The sequence below is a fragment of the Xiphophorus maculatus genome, chromosome 15 (assembly GCF_002775205.1).
Source record: "Xiphophorus maculatus strain JP 163 A chromosome 15, X_maculatus-5.0-male, whole genome shotgun sequence".
NCBI lineage: Eukaryota > Metazoa > Chordata > Actinopteri > Cyprinodontiformes > Poeciliidae > Xiphophorus > Xiphophorus maculatus.
In genome coordinates, this window is record NC_036457.1 from 3,271,024 (window position 1) to 3,292,131 (window position 21,108).

The 21,108-nt window shown below is 38.6% G+C and overlaps 1 protein-coding gene across 1 annotated transcript in view; it reads left to right on the forward strand.

The window, feature by feature from the left end:
* The window catches only part of LOC102221850 (polypeptide N-acetylgalactosaminyltransferase 14), a 136,090-nt gene that overhangs the window by 112,883 nt on the left and 2,099 nt on the right, over positions 1-21,108 (forward strand). The window contains exons 10-14 of the mRNA XM_023347863.1: positions 2,226-2,352; positions 5,359-5,451; positions 6,555-6,638; positions 9,907-10,051; positions 15,253-15,372. Of these exons, the coding sequence (XP_023203631.1) occupies positions 2,226-2,352; positions 5,359-5,451; positions 6,555-6,638; positions 9,907-10,051; positions 15,253-15,372 (569 nt within the window). The remainder of the gene's footprint in view (positions 1-2,225; positions 2,353-5,358; positions 5,452-6,554; positions 6,639-9,906; positions 10,052-15,252; positions 15,373-21,108) is intronic.

Sequence of the window (21,108 nt, forward strand, 5' to 3'; positions counted from 1 at the left end):
ATTTGTTTGCATTTTAAATGTATTTTTAACATTGTATAAAATAATGTTAAGCTGTTCAATGAAAGATCTGCAGAATGTGGCTTTTTTCTATCAGATTAATTGTCAATAATCATTTACTAAAATAATTATTTACAGCCCTAATGAGAATGGCCCAGTCAAAGTCCAGACCTGACTAGAAATATAAGAATTTGTAGCAAGAGTCAAAAATCGCAGTTTCAAATTAAAACCTTTGCATCATTTTCTTTCTGTGAATTGTGAAAAAGTTGTGAATAAATTTGCAAACCTGAGTATATTTGACAAAGACAAGAAAAAAACATTTTAACTTGTTGGAGTATTACATCACTCTCCGTTAATGATGTAACCAATCTGTTATTGGACTGTAATACAGAGAGCGCTTGATGCAACACGTTTCCCTGATTGTTTCATCAACAGTGCTGCAACAGGAACTCTGACATGTAAATTTAATTTCTAAATTTTCAGCTGAACGAGTTTCTTTCTGCTAAAATGAGAAGCGGAAACAGACAAAAGCGCAGTTTATCCATAAAGCTTCTGGACTCATTACTGTCAAAGAGTGAGGAAGGTTGTGCTGCAGAGACATTTACAAATGGATTTAACTGAGCTGTTGATGGTGTTTATGTTCCCAACAGAAACATAATGTCAGCAGAAATAAACAGTGACAACAAGAGACCAAATCCAATCAAATCTGTTTAAATGGCAAATTTAAGAACAACAGGCGTTGGCCAAAGTGCTGCACACAAAAACAACAAATAATAATTACAACATTAAACAAAATACAAACACTGTATAGAAACAAATGAATCTCACTCTGTATTAAAAGCCGGTGAGTAGAAATGTGTTAGACGTTGATATTATCATTCAGGTTTTTTTTACTGGTCTTTTACCTTCCTGGACTTTTGCAGTTCTGGTCATTTCATGCTACAGACTGAATGCCTCACGCTTCGGTTTTACCTTATCTGTTTGTGTTTCAAACATTTTGACAACCAAACTATTTAAAATCTAATAGAAATGTCTCTGAAGGAGCAGAATCATTATATTTATGAAATGATTAAGTTTCCCTCTTTTTAATGAGTGATGTGATGTGAGCAGAGTGAATTATAGAGTGACTGGGTTTAGAAAGCAGGAGTCGTTCGGTATCAGATGGATGAAGGTGAACTTTCCTCTGGGCTGATAAAAGTCCAGCGTTGACATTCCTCCAGCAGAACATCTGGCTCTCCTCCTGCTACCTGCCTGCAGTGTGTGTGTGTGTGTGTGTGTGTGTGTGTGTGTGTGTGTGTGTGTGTGTGTGTGTGTGTGTGTGTGTGTGTGTGTGTGTGTGTGTGTGTGTGTGTGTGTGTGTGTGTGTGTGTGTGTGTGTGTGTGTGTGTGTGTGTGTGTGCTGGGTCTCTGGCTGCTCTGCTGCTGCTCTCCTCAGATCAGTGAAACACTATTAGCCTGTTTTCTTCCCTCCTGGCACACACACTCATTTGCTGTGTGTCATGTCTCTGTCAGTCTCCCCAGCTCCGTGTCGGTTATCTCCTCATCTCGCTGACTCTTCTTCTTCTCCTTTGTTCCGTCTGCTGTTTCATCTCTTCTTCCATCCCTGCCTCCGACTCATCAAACTCGGCCTGTGCTCTAATTTCCACTTCCTCTGCAGCTCTTCTTCTGCTCTTATTGTCAAAGTTTCTAAACTTTCAAAGTTCCCAGCTCTGGACTTTTTCCTCTTTTAGTGGAGAAACTTTGTTTTCTCTGCTGGCCTAAACTCACCGACAGTTAAGTTACAAATCATTATGCACAAAACAAAAAAAACACAAGTCAGCTTTACCTTTTACATGTGCGCTGGATTCAGAAACACATCCAGTTTAAAGGTGACCTGTTATTATCCAGATATTTGTTTATGGCTGTTAAATAATTGTTTTGCACAAATTATTGATGAAAGCTATAAATGGTTTATTGAACTGTCTGTCGGTTTGTAGTTTGATTGGTTTGCTTGGTTTTAGCGATGTGAATAATTAATTATTGGACATGTAATTAATTATTAGACTGGCTTTTCACCAATACATAACCTGTTAAGTCATGGGACGGCAGGTGGAAATGGTACCAGCATCTCTGCTTTTAAAAGGTTACTGAAATGCTGCGCCTTGTCTCTGTGTAAAATAAATAAACAGTAAACATTCTAAAAAAAAGTTTGATATGATGTGTGTGTGTGTGTGTGTGTGTGTGCGCAGAGATCTCGTTCCGGGTCTGGCAGTGTGGCGGCAGTCTGGAGATCCTGCCCTGCAGCAGAGTGGGTCACGTCTTCAGGAAGAAACACCCGTACGTGTTCCCTGAAGGCAACGCCAACACCTACATCAAGTAAGACTTTTACCGTCACAGTTTAACCACAAACGTGTCACTGCTGTCACCTTACAACAACAACAAGGTCTAAATCCAGGTGTTAGTCTTTATTTATGTGATATTACTGGAGGAGACCAAATGGAAAAGTCAAATGTAATCTTAAGAAAAAACCCTTTATGATCAGGAGAGACAAAGATCAAGCTACTGGAGATATTTGTTGAGGATGTTGTATCAAATGTCAAGCACGGTGGAGGTAGCGTCATGCTGCGGTGATTAAACCCCTAAAATCTATATATAGAAGAAAAAAGAGGAAATAATATCAGACAGACAGCTTGGACACAAACCTTCTAATCTCTAAACCACTTAAATAACTTGATTTTTGTTACTTGTCACATCGTTTATGGACTATAACTGGACATCCCGCTGAGACAGCAGTGGTGTAGAAGTAAGAGTTTCCTCTGTGCGCGCGCCGCAGCCACCGCGCTGCGCTCGCGCCTTTGTTAAGGTGGATTTACAGCTGCCCGGGAGCCTTTGAGCTGCCACTACAATATTATCCCATTAGCATAAGCTGTTTTCTTTCTGCTCGCCTTTCAGTATAACGGAGACATGTTTACCGGCAGGCCAGTAATCCATTAACATGCTCAGAACATGAATTGATCTGGTATTAACCGATCAATCAAGGCTGTAAGCAGATTATGTTGCCTTCAAATGATAGAATCAGGTCAAAGTTGATAAGGATTAAAACAAATAAGGAAATAAGACGCTGATAATTAAAATTAATTGCTTGTTTTTTAAAAAAAAATTCAAGTCATTATTACTGGCCTGAGCCGATGGCTGCTGGTAAACGGTGAACATGACAAACTGGGAGACTTGAGGAAGAGCAACAGCTTAATTGCGACACTCCATCACTGCATTACTCGTGGGATCCACTAAACGCCGCAGACCGATGATTTATCTCAAAGATTATTCCTTCAGCTGTTCACTCACTCATTAACCTCTGTCTGTAAGCAAAACATTAAAGCTACAAGGTGTGGGAGTTGAGTTGGCGGCGCGGTTTAATTGGCGGCGGCAGGCTGAGGTGACGGCAGGACGGAGGTTCGGCTCTCTGGCTGCCGAACGGCCCTTCAGAGCCTGGCGCTGTCCAAACCGCCCATTAAAGCTTATTGTTTTGTGTCAACTGCCTATTTCACAGCAGCACTGAGATGCTTTTTTCCCCGCTCTTTAGTTGTTCATTTTTGCTCCCCGTCGGTCGTTACCGAGGCAACATCTGTTCTGCGAGGAGGAGGATGACTTCAGTTTGCATCCCGACGACCTGATGTTTGCATCTCTGAAACAGAGCCGCGCTGCTCCGCTGCTTAATTAGCAGGAAGCTTCTCTGTTGGCAGACAGGATTATGAATTATGCTCCACCAAAAATTGCTGCTTGATAACTCGATTACAAAGATTATGCTCTTTCCTTCCTTGTGCTTTGCGTAAATGCGCGCGCGCGCGCGCGCCTGGAGTCGCTAATTTAAAGCCCTCGCGCGACAAGTATTTATGTTTCTACGCCCACAAGCATCACGCGTCTCCTCTCTGTTCCGCGTTCATTAAGGCGCCGCGGCCGGCGCGTGTAATGCTCATAATGGAGGGTTTCCGTCAATTCAATGAGATCGCTCACAGCTCAGAGAAACTCTGCTAATAGCTAATTACAATAGAGACACACTGAGAGGGAAGGGAGAACGAGACAAAAGGGGAAAATGGGATGAGAGGCAGAGAAAATGGGCTTCACTGTTGCAGCTGTGTGGGTGAGTAAAGTGCAGTGGGTTGAATAGAAATGAGCTGTTGGGATACAGACACAGAGATATGATTAAAGGATGATATAAACATGGTTTCATACCTGAAAATATGGAAGAGGATTATAGGGCGACTGAAGACACAAGAAATAATTCTGACTTGAGTCTCAGAAATCTGACTTTTTTTTTACTGTTATCTCAAAATTGTAACTTTAATCTCAGAGTTCTGTTTTTTTTTTTACTTTAATCCTAGAATTCTGACTTTAATCTCACAATTGCGACTTTAATGCAGAATTGTGACTTTTTTCAGAAGTTTGACTTTAAGGATTCAGATTTTAATGTATGAAAACATGCAAGCATTTCATGAACATGCGAGAAAAACCGTCAGAAGTAAAATGTTAGTTCAGACATGTGTAACCGCAGTGATCCATCATCCAGAGATCGTCGGCGGTGGGCCGGGTTTCCTCTGCAGCAGCCGCATTTAAACGCAGCAGGTGACCCGGCCGAGCCTCCTGATGTCTGTCTTTATTTGTTTTCTCTGTCCTTCCTCCTGCAGCCTCTTCTTCATTCACACCAGCAGGATCAGAATCAGAAACTACTCACAGAATGCTGATGAGAGAAAGTCCTGGTTGCACAGAAAAACACTAAAAGTTTTTACCAGCTTCCCAAATCTACTGTCTGCACAAAATACATCAAATACATGGAAACACCTTTGATTTTCTACTCTGACGTGGTTCTGTGGAGCATGTAGTATCTTACTTGTAGTATTCACCAGTTTGAGGGAACCTTCCTATAAATATTTATTAACAAATGTTCATGTATCAAAGTCTAATCTCTTTTTTTTATTTAATTGGGGAGGAAAGTACAATGGAACCACCTTATCTCTATTTTGGGAGTTCAGCCAATCAGCAACAAGGAAAATAAGTGGGAGTACTGGATTGGTTGCTGTTCACTCAGCAGCTCCAATAGCAGGTCAAGTAGCATTTTGCCTCTGTATCTTAGCTTCCTAAGCTGCATTTTCTTTTGAATATTTTATAAATGCTCTACAAAAAAAATCCACAAATAAGTTGAAGTAACATTTCACCGAAAAATCCACGAAGAAATGAATTCATAAATATCGAACCAGGAATTGACGGGTGTATACTATCATTCAGTTTCACTGAAGCAACAAAAATTAACTTTGTTTTTCCTCAGTCATCTGCCCAGAATAATTGTATTTTCCTGCTTCGGTGTGTTTCTGTGTGTGGAAACAGGAACACACGGCGCACAGCGGAGGTGTGGATGGACGACTTCAGTCTGTTTTACTACTCGGCCCGGCCGGCCGCACGAGGGAAGTCCTACGGAGAGTAAGATCAAGCAGAACTACGCCGCATTATTAGGGCCATTGTAGATAGAAAAAAAGTAAAACATTTCCATCAAAATACTCAAAAATTTTGAGAAAAAAAACAAGAAAATATCTGAGCTCCGAAAGCAGAAAATTTGCCAGAAAGCATTCAGACATTTTGAGATTTATTTAATAAGTTCTCCAGAAAAATCTTGAAATTTCTGAGTTCCACAAGTCAAAAATTTGAGAAAAAATATTAATATTAATCTAAAAAAATGTTATAGAAAATACTTTGGAAAAGATTTTATGAAATTCAAAACACTTCCAAAAGTCATAAATTTTTGACTTTTAAACTGTTGAAATGTTCGACTGTTTGAAATCTTCAAATTTCCAAGATTTTTTTCTAGAAAGTTTCTGTCTGAGTTTTTTCTGGCAGAAATATAATAATCTATTTACAGCGGCCCTAATAGCCGATGCACCTGTTATAAACTCACACTTATAAGTGTCTTGCTTCCTCACTGCTACATTATACTGGTGTGAATTGTGCAGATCGACTCAGCAGAAAAAATGCTCCCAACTGAGGTGTTTGTTGTTGTCTGAAAAGACATCAGTAGAAAACTTCTAGTCATTTAGGAATATCGTCATTAAGGCTGTTTGGGGATTTAGGCTCTGGATTAATGCAGTCGACAAACTAAAAGAGCATTTCTCTACGTTTCTCCATTCTCCAGTCTCCTGTGGTTAAACAAAAGAGGCTGATGAATCATTGCTGTGAACCTCATGTGTTACTTTTATATTTTAAGCTTAAGCTAAATGTTTCAAAACACCGATGTGGTTTAATGGATTGTGCATTAGTGGCAGGTTTTCTTCGACATTCACAATCAGCGCAGCAGCAGCCAGACAGTCGTTCTGAAACGTCAGTTTATCTGTCAGGAACATGTAAATTCTGACATTTCCACATCAGTTTATGTCTGGCTCTGTGTTAGTATTTTATTATCTGTCTCAGTGTTGTTCCTTATTATGGGTTATTTCACATCCTGGCTCCGGAGTGTTAGCGCAGGTGCTAGTGGCTATCTGCTGTTTATCTGCCAGCCTGACTGTCTGCTGCTTTGTTTTTGTCTCTTCCAGCATTCGAGGCAGAGTCGAACTTCGGAAGAAGCTCAAGTGCAAATCCTTCAAGTGGTACTTGGACAATGTGTACCCTGAGCTCAAGTGAGAAGGCGTGTTTTTGTGTGTGTGTGTTTGTGTGTGTGTGTATTAGCGCATGCCTCTTCAGGCTTATCTGTGCTGGAAAAGCTTCTGCTGAGAGTGCAAACTTAAAGGAGAAATTTCGATGCTGATGCCAAAAGTGGCTTTATTACCGTCTGGATCATTGTTAGAAAAAAAGATTATTTTTGATCTTTTCACACTTTATTTGCTGTTGTAGAGTTTCGCTGACTCATGATGGTAGATCATCGTGTGAAAAGATGCAGCACACTGCAAAGGTTGGAGTCCAACTTTCAGATTTTATTAACGTGGCAGAAGTCTGGTACACCAAGACTGATCAAAGCAGGCCAGCACAAGTTTAGTTCAAAAGTTAAGTGTAAAAACGCATTAATCTCTGGAGTAATCAGAAACTTTGGTAAGCATTGAATCATATCTAAAACGCTGCAGTAGCACTAATGGTGGCAGCATGTCGGAGTTTTCTCTGATTTGTTTGTTTTGTAGATTTCTGGTTATAAGTTTTGGGTTGAGTTGTTTCTTTTTTGGACAATAATCCTGTCTGGATTCGGATGATGTGCAGCTGGAAGGATTACTTTTTTAATTTCAGATAGTTAGCTTGGTGTCAAATTTCAGGTATTATTTGAGTTTTTGCTGCCAGTTGTTAAACAACACCTTGTTGCCTTGTACACCAGATCAATAAATTCTAAATAAAATGAGTTAATATACAGTTAATACAGTATGTTTAACACCTTTAATACATTTAATTATGACATTAAATATGCTTTTTTCATGACTGGTACGTTTTTTGGTTAATGTAATTTTTATCCCAATTTACTTCTTTTTCAGGCAGCTAGCGTTGACTCTCATATCGTTTATATATGTACCATAAACACACATATGTATTCTTTCTATAGTTTTATTTCTGTTTTTGAAAATCTGTATTTTTCCATTTCTTTCTGCAGTCTCAGGTTGATTATTTTATTATTTTTCTATCTTGAGTCCAGATTTGTTGCTTTTCTAATTTGCAGATCTCGTGTCATTTATTTAATTTAATTTTTAATTTTTTATTTGGTTCACATTCCTCTTGACCATGACAGACGATATGCACTTAAAAATACAATTATATGCAGTCAAGAACATCAGAACTACTTCTAAAAACATTTAGACAAATCACCGGTGCATTCACAGAATGCTGTAAATGAAGGTCATTAGTATAATTTGAATGTTTTTCATTGTAGTGCAATTAATCACATTATGTTCTCTATAATAAAAGTTTAAAAGTTTCTTTTTTATTAAACCTGTTTCCCTCAAAACTCTTTGGTATTTTGCTGCTTCTACTTGCTGTAGATTAAGTACTTTTCCAACTTAAATTAATTTTTAATCTCAACATGAAGGTCAGAAGCAACTTTCCTCCATCCTTGATTAAGATAAATGAAGAGTCGCATCACATGTGACAGCAGCGTTATTATAGATGGAACATTTTAATTGGAAAACACACAAAAGACCCGAGTTCCGTATAAATCGACCTGCTTCTCCAGGTATAAAGAAAAATAAAAGAGGAGAGTGATTTCCAACTTCTCCGTCCCTCATGTCCGCCGTCCATTTGAGTTCCTGAGCATCTCATTCGCTGCCTTTGTGAGAGAAATCTCTCTCTCTCAGTCCTGATTGGCTCAGCTCCCCAGGGGCCCGGCTCCTCAGATTCACCACACACACCGTTCCTCACACACAAACACACACTTTGCGACTCTTCTTTACAAAAATGTAACAGCTCGAATGGCTGCAACGAAAAATAAGGAGGACACGACAACCAGAATAATTTTTCAGCCCTTCAGAGGCATTTATTAAAAATAACCGTCGAGGGAAAAATGAGCGGCAGCCCAAGATGTGCTCCCAGCGCGTACTAACTCAGCCTGGTCCTCCCCCAGTCATGGACCCAGTTGGCCCTCACAGGTCTCTGTTCCCAACTCCCACAACCGCCGCCTCTGGATCCAACTGGGCCTGGATCTCGGCTAGGCCTGGATCTTGCCGTCTGCGCCTGGATCTTCTCATGAGTGCAACGGCGCTTCTTAAGTACAATCCAGGTGGCCATGTAATCAGAGGCACCTCCCATAATCAAGGACCTGAATTGACAAACAATTTACTGGCCACATTGCCACACAGCAGTGGCTGTTACACACTCTACATACAAACCATAAAAATACACGTAAACAGTGTTGCTCCATCCCGCCCTATTTAAAGCAGCCATTTATTCACGGGAGGCTGGTGCTAATCCCCCAGAATGAAATTAACAGGCTTCCTCTCAGGGGACAACAGACGTGACCCTTAAAATGCAGAATAACCTTTAACGGGTTATTAAAAGAGAAAGATAGCAGATTGAATTAATGCAGCACAGCTTAAACCCCAGTTATGGCATAGCTAAAATTTGAACAAGAAAGGCTGAGAAAGTTTATTAAAGAGGAAGACTACAGCAGAAACTTTTTGGACTAAGTGTAATTTTATGGCTACTTCAGGTCAGCCGGTTATCGTCAGGAAAATATGGAAAACTTTTGGCTTTTTGGCTTGGATATCAAATGTAGGATAACACAGATATCAGATTTGGTTAGAGCATTTTAGCTAACCTAACAGCTGACAGCAAATACCTTTATGGACAATAGATGTTTACACATCAACTGAAGCTAATTTTTTTAGACAGCCCTGTGAAGATGCTGCTGCATTAGTCAATGTGACACAGATAAGTTTCTCTAGATCTTACTGGAACATTAGTCCTCTAATCCTGGAAATGGTCTTCAGGTGATAGAAGGCCGACTTTGCAACTGTCTTTATGTGGTTCTGAAGGTTCAGGTCAGAGTCCAAGTACTCAGATTTCATCCTGATCTCTAGTTCCTACCTGCAGTAACTGAAGCTCTGTGCTAACTTTTGGAAAAGGGCTGAAAACAGAAATTTAAACAATATTCAAGCATGCTACAGTTTCTGAATAAATATTAGGATAATGTTGGTATAAGGTATTATTGGGCTTTTAAACAGGTGTTTCAGCTGCTGTCTACTGTAGTTTGTTGTCTTTGTTTGATGTATATGTTTGTTTATGGATGTTTTCTTTATTTGGACTAAATAATCATCTTGGAGGAAAGGATGTCAGTTAGTTGAACAGCTGTGTTATTTATATATTTACTTATTCAAAATAACACACCAACAACACCAAAACGTATTTTGGATGTTTTTAAATTTTTTTTAGTTCCTCCATTTCCCAGCCTTCTCACTAACGTCTGCTCGTCCTCAGGGTCCCAGACGATTCGGACTCCCAGTCAGGTGTGATCCGACAGCGGCAGAACTGCCTGGAGTCCCGTCGGGTCGAAGGTCAGGAGATGCCTGTCCTCACACTGGGCCCCTGCACAGGAGCAGAGGGGGGCCCCACCAGCAGTCAGGTAAGTCTGTCAGCATTTACTAGGAGAAAATACACAGAAATACACAATGTGTTTACGTTTCTATCATTCCTGGCCTGGAAAAAGGTAAATATAGCAAATATTTAGTTGTTTTTTTTTCTCTACATTAACAGTGTTTCCCCCTTTCACATTATTATGTGTAAAGACTTTAATATGAGGCAAAGCCAGCATTCATACAGCAGGCAAATTCATCCCAAATCCATATATTTTATGCCACTTTTATCGACCCAATTCTGATCTTTTCATCCCTCAAACAATCAGATTTTACTAAATTAGATACGATACTTTTCAAAGTCATTCAAAATGATCGTTCGTATTATATTTCTCTTTTACATCATTGATGTGAAATGTGACATAATTCTGCAGCCGATACTCCACTAAAGTTGTGCTTTTTTTTGTCTTAGTTACCTTCATCTTTTGATGACCTCATGACGATACTGTCGGCTAAAAAACTTTAAAATTGATCCTTTATCACTTCCTTAAACAGGCTGTTGATGTGCGACGTCAACGTTCTTCTGCACACGGGGGTCATAAACCTTGCACTGATTGGTAGAATGAATGACTGCGCAATTTTTTACATATTTCAGTAAAATATTGAAATTGAGAATCAAAACCTGCTGTGTGAACGTAGCCAAAGAAAACCTGCTTAAATGTTTTCAAGTGATTTATTAAAAACAAAACTGACCAAACTAATCTGACCTAATGAGAAAATATAACTCCTCCCTGCTCCATTGTTGAACCATTTAGTAAATTAATCAGTTTCACCTTCAGACTGATTATTACCAGACATAAACGAACTCAAAGTCAAACATTTATCAGTCCAGGATGGATTATGAAAACATTTCTAAGGCTTTAGAATGAAGGAAAACATGCAGCCATTATTTAGTCAGTCTATCTGCTCAGGTAGCTACACCACAACTTTATGTCTTTCATGAGTGAATATTCTCCAAACAAAAGCAGATATTTTTCTTGTAAGTGTTGTACTCGTTTTTCAGCCAGCTGACTGGAAGTGTGCAGCAGCAGGTTGTGTAGAAGTAGAGCTGAGCTGCTGTTTGCTTCATCCACCTGCAGATAATTCCAGTTATCTGTCATTTTCTCTGGAATCTCATTAAAATGATTTGAAACTCTTGGCAGAGAATTGGAGAGGATTTGATTATGAGGTCGGCATTTCTGTCTACGTTTTGTAATTCTTGTCTGAAAATCAATCAAACAGTTGCCTTAATATTTCACAATAACAAAAAACGATTTCCTATCCCACAAATATTAAAATCCTGCTGAAAAAAGTTCCTGTTAAGTCTCCAGCATCGTTTGTAAACGTCACAAAAAACTATTTGAATTAAAAAGCAAATCATGAAGCTGAGAAAATCTCAAGACTTTCAGAACAGAAAACAGATGATGTTTCAGTTTTTGCAGACCTGTTTCTTTCTTACTTTGTTCTGCTGTACGTCTCTGACTGTGTTCATTTTTCACTAAACAAGCACAGCGAAAAGCCTCTGTGTGTGTGTGTGTGTTCTCCATCCTCTCAGTTATAATTAATACCCATAGGATTCTCATTATTCCACGTTTAGAGTGAGCGTGGAGGCTGTGATTCACGCTAACAAGTGGGCTTGCAGAAAGCCAACATGTCAGCAGATGAAATGCCTAAAGGCTGGAGAAAACAGCCTCTGACTTGAAGGTGGCTGATTAAAGTCCCACAGCTCCCAGTTAAACCAACTGGGAACGAGTGAGAATGAGAAACTGTCTCTTATCCAGAGGAGTCAAAACAGAAACTAAAGCCTGTTCAGCTCGTTCACGTCAGGGTTGAGCTCCCAGCCTGGATTTGAAGTTTAAGAATTAAATTTAACTTTAGTTTAAAGGGTAAAACAGAAAGAATCTCCCAGTGTTGGAGGGAAATCAGAGGTGTTTTCATTGTAAATGTGAATTATTTTTTCATTATTCTCTCTATACTCAAATGTTGCCAGAGAAATTATGACAAACCAACTTTTATCTGACACAATTTTCTCATTTTTCTTTTTCCAACCTGGCTATGAAAACAGCTTTCTGAGTTTTTATTGTAAATTTATGCCACAACACAGCAGGATAGTTAACCCTGCTCATGTAGGATCGAATGAAATGTATTAATACTTTATATTTTCATCATCAGGAATCAGGAATTAGGATAAACCAACAACATAGCAGGAAAAATCATTATTAAGAAGCAACACTGTGCAAAATAACATTACAGCTTCATGCAAAACAACGTTACTCAAAAAACTGACAAATTTTTGTCAAAAAACTAAATCAAATGATACAATTTGGAACAATCCTATAGTAACTACTTGTTTCAAAAGAAAAGTAACCTTCCATTCTTTTCTTAAGTATGTTAAAAATATTTTGGTATAACTGGTAAAGGCTCTTTTAATGATTTAAAGTCATTCTGAGTGGAGAACCAACAAGGATAAAAGCACATCTTGTGGGTCAGTGACTGGATTTATTCATATTTGCCAATTAAATTGAAGCTTAAAAATTTTAAGCAACTGAATATTCTGTCTTGTAAAAGTATCTCAGCCTGCAGTAGAGCTGAGCATGTTGGACACACCAACATTTTTAATTGGCATGTCTGCAGGGCTCCCTGCAAAGTGAGCACATTTTGGCCATTTATTTAAAAATAGTCACATTATAGACATTTACAACCACAACAATCAGCTTTTTCTGCTTGTTTATTAGCTTTGAATGTCATATTATCAGCATTTAAGTGTTATTTTTTGTTTTAAGAGTTGGAAATTCAGTTGCAGTTGTACAGAGAAGAAAAAACTTGCAGTTATTGTTGAAATACAGAACTTAATAGAAATAAACATCTACCAAATCTATCAAATTCAAACTGGCAGTAAAGTTGGTGATATCTACCAGCTGCATGTAAGCAAAGCTACTTTCGTCAGTCTAATATTTCTACCTTTTTGTCATAACTTTGTTGTTTCTGCGGCTTTCAGTCTATTTTTCCTTGTGATGTATTTCGTATAAAGATGCATGTTTGTACCTGGGTAAAAATCTTGGAGGCAGAGCCTGAAATCTTACCCTGCAGATGAGAAAGCGTGCTGCGTCAGTCATCTGTGACACAAATCAATCACACAGCTGCATTACCCAGAGGTGGACAGCTGTATTATAGACGGTAGGAAATCCATCTCACTGAGCCACACAGCTGTGATTGTGAACATTAGTAATGTAATTACCTCTGAGGCTGTGTACGTGTGCATGAAAGGCAGGCGGATCGGCCAGCTTTTCCCAGGTATTACTCTTATTTTGAGCCTCACTGCTTCCTGATTTTAACCTTTTATTTATTGGTAATTTACATATTTTGGATGAAGACAAAGGGAAAATTGATGGGGAGTCAGTTATAAATGAGCATAAGTTAATGCAGAATGTTGGAATACCAATGTTGCATTTTACTTTTGATTTAAAAACTTTAAAACAAACTCTAGTAACATACATACATAAACCAGGATGTTTGCACATCCTAAAAAAATCTTAAATTCCTGCATCCAAAATTAAATCCTTAAAATATCTTAAATCCATTAGAAAATATTCAAGTTGGCCTTAAATAAGTTAATCAAAGGTCTTAGATGCTGCTTTGGCATGACTTTAATCTCGTGTACTTTATTTTTCTCGTGGGACTTTTCTGTCAGGCAAATGAATGAAAAATCTTTTTTGCGTTCTTTGACTCGGCTACCTCAACTGCCTCGAGTTTTTTAGCTAGTTAGCTAGCTAGCTTTTTTGAGTCTTATCATTGGTGACTGTAAATCCTCTGCTGTATGACGTTCGTCTTTGCCAGTGGTTCATATCTGTTGCCAACTCCTACGATGCTACTATATGAAAAATGCTATTTTCTTTTGTATATTTCTGTCATAATGCAGGTCTTAAATTCTGATCATAGTGGTCTTAAAAATGTCTTAAATTTGAGTTGGCAAAACCTGCAGAAACCTTGATATACACACAAACAGACATATTAAAAGGAAAAACCTTTAGAATACTAGGAAATAATTCAAATTTTTCTCCCTCATTGCAAAAAGTCAAAACATTTCCAGTCTTTATTTCTTGTACTTTTGATGATTCTGGTTCAGAGGAAATAGAAACCCAAAATTCTGTTCCTCAGAAAATCTTAATATTACATAAGTTGTTGTATAAATAAATATTATTTTAAACAGAAATGTCAACCTTCTGAAAAGTATATACATTTTTGAACATACTTTTTTCGTCCACTCAACTTTCTATTCATAATCATGGACACGGCATTCTTTGAACAATCAGCTTCTTTACTTTTTGTGTCCTCCCCTTCAGAAAACATTTGCACATATTTTTAATTAAGGTGTAACATCATGGGTTTCTAAGATCTAACTTTTGCAAAATATTCACATTTTCTGACACCTCAACTTTGAGTTTTCATTATCTATGATCCAAAGTCTTCAAAATTATTAGAAATGGAGGCTTGAAATATTTTGCTCTATGTGATGAAAATAGGTAACATATGAGTCTCACTTTCTGAAATGGAGGACAAGATATTCACCTTACAATAACAAAATATGATAACTAAGAGAATTCATACTTAAGAACTACCAAAAAGTGCACACTCAGCAGTTTTTCATTCCAGCGTGAGCGCTGTGGTTGTAGGTTTGGTTCTGTTGGGACTGAATCTTAAAAGTGCAAAGACACGCAGTAACTGAGTGGCTCCAGCTGTGAGATAATGTATTGAACTGGAGCACCAATTAACCTCTGATGTCATTCCATTTGCAGCAGTTCGATAAATCAGTCACTGTGAAATAAAGCCTGCAGCGTTCAGATGTTCTTCAGAAAACGTTTTACCTCAACGAGTTAGCTGGAAAGACCTCCACTTCTCCTTTCAACCATTCCCAATACTAAATACTTCCAGAACTTGTACAGGAAAACACAAAGTTAGCAAAACTTGAGAAATCCATGGGATTACATGTAAAAGGCTTTGCTAGCCAGCTATAGCACCTAGTCAAAGATCTTCAAGTCAAACTTTCAATATTCTGATATTCAGATCAAAACTCACATAAACCTGCAGGTTTTTTTTTAATCTACCTCATTTAAACAGGTATTCTGCACAAAAGGCTTATAAACAAAAGGTTTATAAACACACCATGGCTGCACACATTGATTAATAACTGGAATATGTTTTGTTCCTGCAGGAGTGGGTCTACACTCACGGGCAGCAGATCCGTCAGCAGCAGCACTGCCTGTCGCTGTCGACCACCTTCCCTGCATCGCAGGTCCTCATGCTGCCCTGCAACATGGCGGACGGGAAGCAGGTCTGAACACACACACACACACACACACACACCAAACACACATCCTCAGCTCAGACTGACAGGTGGTGTGTATCTGCAGCATCGTCTATCAAATGGCAGGTAAATAAATCAAAATGTTAATTAACCTGAAGATGAATTTGTTTAAAAAATGACTGATATTCACACATGTGCAGATGCTTGGCGCGTTTTTGAGCATGCAGCTTTGAAAACAGACACTCACACATGTCATTACCTGACCACTGGGCACCTTGATGGCGTCCCAGAAACCCCTGCAGCAGGGAACCACCTGACAACCAATAGATCACCTGAGGAAGAAGAAGAAGAGGCAAGGGAGAGGAGACACGAGAGGAAGGATGAGGAAGAGGAGGAGGGAGGATGGAGGAAAAAAAGAGATGAGGGATGGCAGAAGATTTTCTCATTAAAGCTCACCAACTGTTCTAATGTGGAAAATCTGCTCCGGTGTGTTTGTGTTCATCGCCTCCGGGTTCCTGCGATGTAAAACCAAACCGGAGGACGCATGGATCCAATCACACCCAGAAAACATGTTCATATTTCCACGTTCTGATATCTGACATGACGCACAATAAGATTCAGTTGTTATTTCATCTAAAAGTCATCCAGGCAGAAAATGAGAAACAAAATGAGAACGACGGTAAAAGGGCGTAAAAACGGAGAATCAAGAGAGGAGGTGAAAATATAAAACAAAGCAGTAAAAACAAAAGGGAAAGAAGAAAATACACATAAGTAATCACACTTATAGTCAAAGTATTCACACCCCAAAAGCAAGTTTCCCCTTTCCAGCTGCTAAACTAAAACCTGCAAACAAATCCAGAACTAAAATAAAACATATATTACTCAACTTTTTAATAATCCATACTTTTTCATATCATTGTGAGAGAGAAAATAATAATGTTCTACTATTTTATAGCCTTTCCAGTTCAGTATCACTGCAGTCAGCTCTGTCTGCCAGGATGAGATATGAAACGTTCACCTGCATACAAATAAAGATATGATTGGCTGATCAAAACATCACATTTACTGTTATTTTAAGGAACAGAAAACTCAAAATCAAGCTCATTTTACACTCGAGCAAATGTCTTAACTTATTTTTAATAAAACTTTTTTATTGCATATATTATTTAATGGATTTTTGTTATTTTTCTGGGTCCACCCACTGTGTGTTAGAATGGCCTAGTCAAAGCCCAGACATACCTCTAACTGACAGTTCCACTGAAGCTGAGGATTTTCCAAAGAAAGGGCAAAAATAAAACCTACTAAACTTTGAATCTCATGGTGATGATGAGAGATTGTTGTTATTTTTAAAGACAGTGAACGCATCGCTGTGGATAGAGAGGCTGGAAGTGTGAAAAATAAACAGCAAATTAGGAAAGCAGAGAATTCAGAGAATTCTGCTTTGAGATGTGAAGAACTTAAAATGATTGAGTTGAGTCTGAAAGTTTATTAGAGGTAAAGAAGACGAGAACAAACCTGCAAAACAAAATGTACAAGCGATAAAGACAAAAGATGTGGTGATGCAGATGGAAAAGAATTGAAAAAGAGAAAAGAGATGTTGAATTATACATTTGAAAAAGAAGATGCAGCTAGAAGAAATGAATAAAGCATGAAAATAATGAAACGAGGAAGGAACAAAAGGAGGATGGATGGATGTAAGGCAGAAAGAGAAGGAAGGGAAAAGAGGGAGGAAGGAATGAAATGAAGAAGGAAAGATGGAGAGTAAGAAATAAAGAAAAAAGGAAGGAAACAAGAAAGGAAGTAAGACAGAGTAGGAAACGAGACTGAATGAAGGAAGGAGAGTAGGAAACAAAGAAGGACGTGGGGAAGGATGGACTGTAAGAAACAAGGAAGAAAAGTAGAAAAGGAGAAAAATATTAAACAATGATTATAGAAACAGTTGATAACAAAAGTTCATTTCTAAACATATTTTCTCTCCTATTTTGCTTGACTTTGTTTGAAAGCAGCCAGAAAGTTGAGGAGAGAAAGAATCACCTGGAAACGTTTCCAGCAGGCCGAGCGTTTTGGTTTCCGTGGTTCTGCTGGAATATTTCCAGATCATTTCACTGCGTTAGCAAAACGAGAATCTACGCTGAACCCTGGAGACGGAGGATGTTAGGGAGACCGGGAAGCTGATGTTTGGGTCTGCATGCATGGAGACACACAGGCAGCTGCAGCACACCTGCAGGAGGCGCTGCTGCGGCATCACGGTTACACACAAACACACCATCTGGGTTTGTTTTAGCCGTTTCTGTGTGTCTACTGCAGCCGCGCCGCTGGAGCGCATCTCTGTCATGTAAATGAAACGTGTAAACCTTTGTGCTGACACACTGTGGGTGTGGGTGTGTGTGTGTGTGTGTGTGTGTCAGAAGGCAGGAAGCAGAGCGATGATGGCTAATTAGAACGACGATCCGGCAGAGAAGCAGCCCAGAGCTGACAGGTGGAGACTGAGGGAAGGAAAAAATGCAGAGAGAAGCAAAAAAAAACACTAAACACAGAGGGAGAGAAATAAAAAAACACACATAAAGACGGAACTAAACAGAGAAGAGAAAAAAACTGGATTCGTTTTAAAACTGAACTTCCAAAGTATTCTGCATAAAATATCACTTACATAAATGAAGCAGCAGCACTTAGTGTCACCTTCATCTTTAGTAAATTACATGTCTGCCTGTAAACACGTTGCTACGCTTAATGGTAGCACAGGTTGTGTCTAAAAATGTCTCATAAATAGAATGAAGTATGCAAAAGGGAAGAATATTTTAGCACATTAATAAACCTTCAGCTAACAAATCACAACGGCTGTGGAAATGTCAGAAAGAGGCGAGCAGAAGTAGTTTCCACTCTTAACGCTACGGAGGAATCGCATGAAAGAGATACAAGACCTGACTTTATACATTATACAAAACTTAAACACAAACGTATACAAAAAAAAGATCTGGAATATTAATAATTTGTTCCAGACTTCTCAGAAACACTGTCTGATGTTTTTGCACCAAACAGCTTTGAGAAAAAAAATCTGTAAAAATGACAGAGTATTAGAGCCAGACTAACAGATTTTTTTAAATTGTAAGAAAAACATTATAAGAGAAACGAAAGTCTTGATATTAGCAGAAAACAGACAATTCATACAAATATGAGGAATAAAGTCATTTCAATGAGGAAAAAAAGCTTCTGACAGAAAAACCTTTTATCCGTTCAGTTAGATTAGAAGAGACTTTAGATTGGGTCAAAGGTCAGTGATCCTAAGTCCACATCTCGAAATCTTTCTTTTATAAATTTGTTATTTTACATATTTGTCAAAATTGTCACCATGTTGTGACGGTAAAATATGAGACATAATCTGTGAAAAGGTCGATCTCCTCTACTTCCTCCCTGAGCTGCTACTGCCGTCTGAAGAAATGCTCGGCTCCCGGCCAAAAGCAACCAATCAGAGCCAGGAGGCGGGTCTTAGCGCTGTTAATCAATCTCATGTACTCACTGCTAAATGTACAAAGGGCGGAGAAACGCTTACTATTCCAGGAAAATGTTCTAACCGTCGTCATCGGTGGCTATACTAACTAGCCTTAGCATGTTGTGATGAACTAGCTGTAGCGTAGCAGAGAGAAAGAGGGGGAGGAAGAGGGCAGCACCACATGGAGAGTGATTGACAGCACTAAGACTTGGCTCTGATTGGTTTGTTCTGGTTAGCACTAGAAAGTGGGGGAGCTCCATATTTTCACAGGTTATCATTTTACATACGGTTACAACATGGAGACAGTTTCAACAAATATGTTAAAAAATATCTTTTGTAAAAGTTACCTACTGCAGCTGTAAGGAAAAAAAGCTTACATACTTCATTAAATGAAAATGTATAGCTTTGTTTTCTTTTAAGATGATTTTTAATATTTTATACTATAAATGCAATTTTGTTTAATCCTAGTTAGAGTAGCTGTGGTTTTAGCTAAGTGAAATCTTAATGAACAAATATATCAGAATCACTTTAAATTAAAACCTTCCTGCAGGATAGGAGTTAAAGAAAGCTTTTCGTTTTGAAATCATCCTAAATGTTGCTTTTATAGTCATAGACTGTCTCTGAAACAAAAAAGCTCAGGTAGGAGGGCTGAATAGGAAAGTGAGCAGAAGCCTCCCAGGAGGAAGTGTCAGGCCTGTGATGACCTGAGGATGATGAGATGCCCTCTCAGCTCTCAGCTCTCAGCCGTCGTCTGGAAAAGGAACAAAGTGGCCTGAACTTTACCAGAGCTGCTCTGACTTGCACAAAGACGGAGCAACGCGACGTGTTCCTCTCATATTTGATGTCAGCTCTGGTGCAGCAGCCGGTAATGAGGTGAATACTAATTGATCTACTTTTAATTATCCCTCCCTCTTTTTTTTTCTTTCAATTACAACCCTCAGCGGCCCGTCGCTGCGCTGCGACGAGCGCCTCGTCCTGCCAGAGTCACAGCAGAGCTGCAGTTATTTTACTGGACAAAGCTTGCATGTGTGGGATTAGGACCCCACAATGCTGAACCGATCAGAACATGTTCATGCTCCACATCCTGACAAACTCTGAAACTCAAGTAAAGCATGGATATGATTTATATTTTGTGCTTTAATATTCAAATGTAGACCTTTCCTTCATCAATTCTCCAGTCTGATTGGCTCTCAGTCTCCCAGTTGTAGAATAATGATATAAATAATATAATATCCTCCATTATTACTATTTACACCTACTGACCTCAAAATCTAGCATTTAAATTTCATTCAGTATGTCTAATTAAGCTTCAAACGGAAAGAACAACTCATGTCATTTATTTTACGGTGATACTTTCTGTTTTCTCCCTCGTTAAGCAACATAAAATCATGATACTTTAGTGTAAAATGATTTTCCCCCCTAAGCATAAGTAATATTTCAAAAAAAAGATACACAAAAGCAGATTCACGCTGAGATAGAGGGTAGATTTAGAAGAGACCTCCATCTAGCGGCCATTAAGAGGAATTACAAATAGATATTTACCTAAATTCACCAAAACCTTTGAGATTATAAACTGAAAAATATACAAATAACAGTTCAACTTTAGCAAGACAGTTACAGAATCAGGGTTGATTAATAGTGAAAGTAAAAGTTTTTCCACACAATATGAAGGGAAGTCAACAGATTGGGATTGAACAGCCGTAAGAATTTTCAAGATAAGAGCTCTGAGCTTAATTTTTTTTTTTATCAATCAAATCAAAGTATTTTTTCCCCTCTATGCTGCCAAATTACATCATTGTGAAAACATTATTTGATTTCAAGAGGTTCTCAATACAGAGACAGCTAGTTATTATTGTTTTAAGTCTATTAATCAGTAGTTGTTAGCACCGTTACCACAGCAACCCAGCCTGGAGTTTGCCTGTTTCCCCCGTGAATGTGTAGATTATCTCCGGGTACTCCGGATTCCTCCCACAGTCCAAAACAAAATGGTTAGCTTAGATTGTGATAAACATGTGATCAATATCAATGTATCAATGATACATTGATATTGTATCAATGTATCGTAGTACAATTTCACTGAACTACAACCTAGAGCTGCACAGCATTCTGGGGGATGTAGGCAGAGGAAATACTTTAGCCGCTCAGCCTTTCATGGCTGCTTGCTAAACAAGGTTGGTAGATTCAACTAACTCTTTGGTTACCTAGCAACGCACTCGCTCTTTGGTCTCCACCGTGTCTCATAACTACTTAAAGGTAAAAAGCGGCGTGGAGAG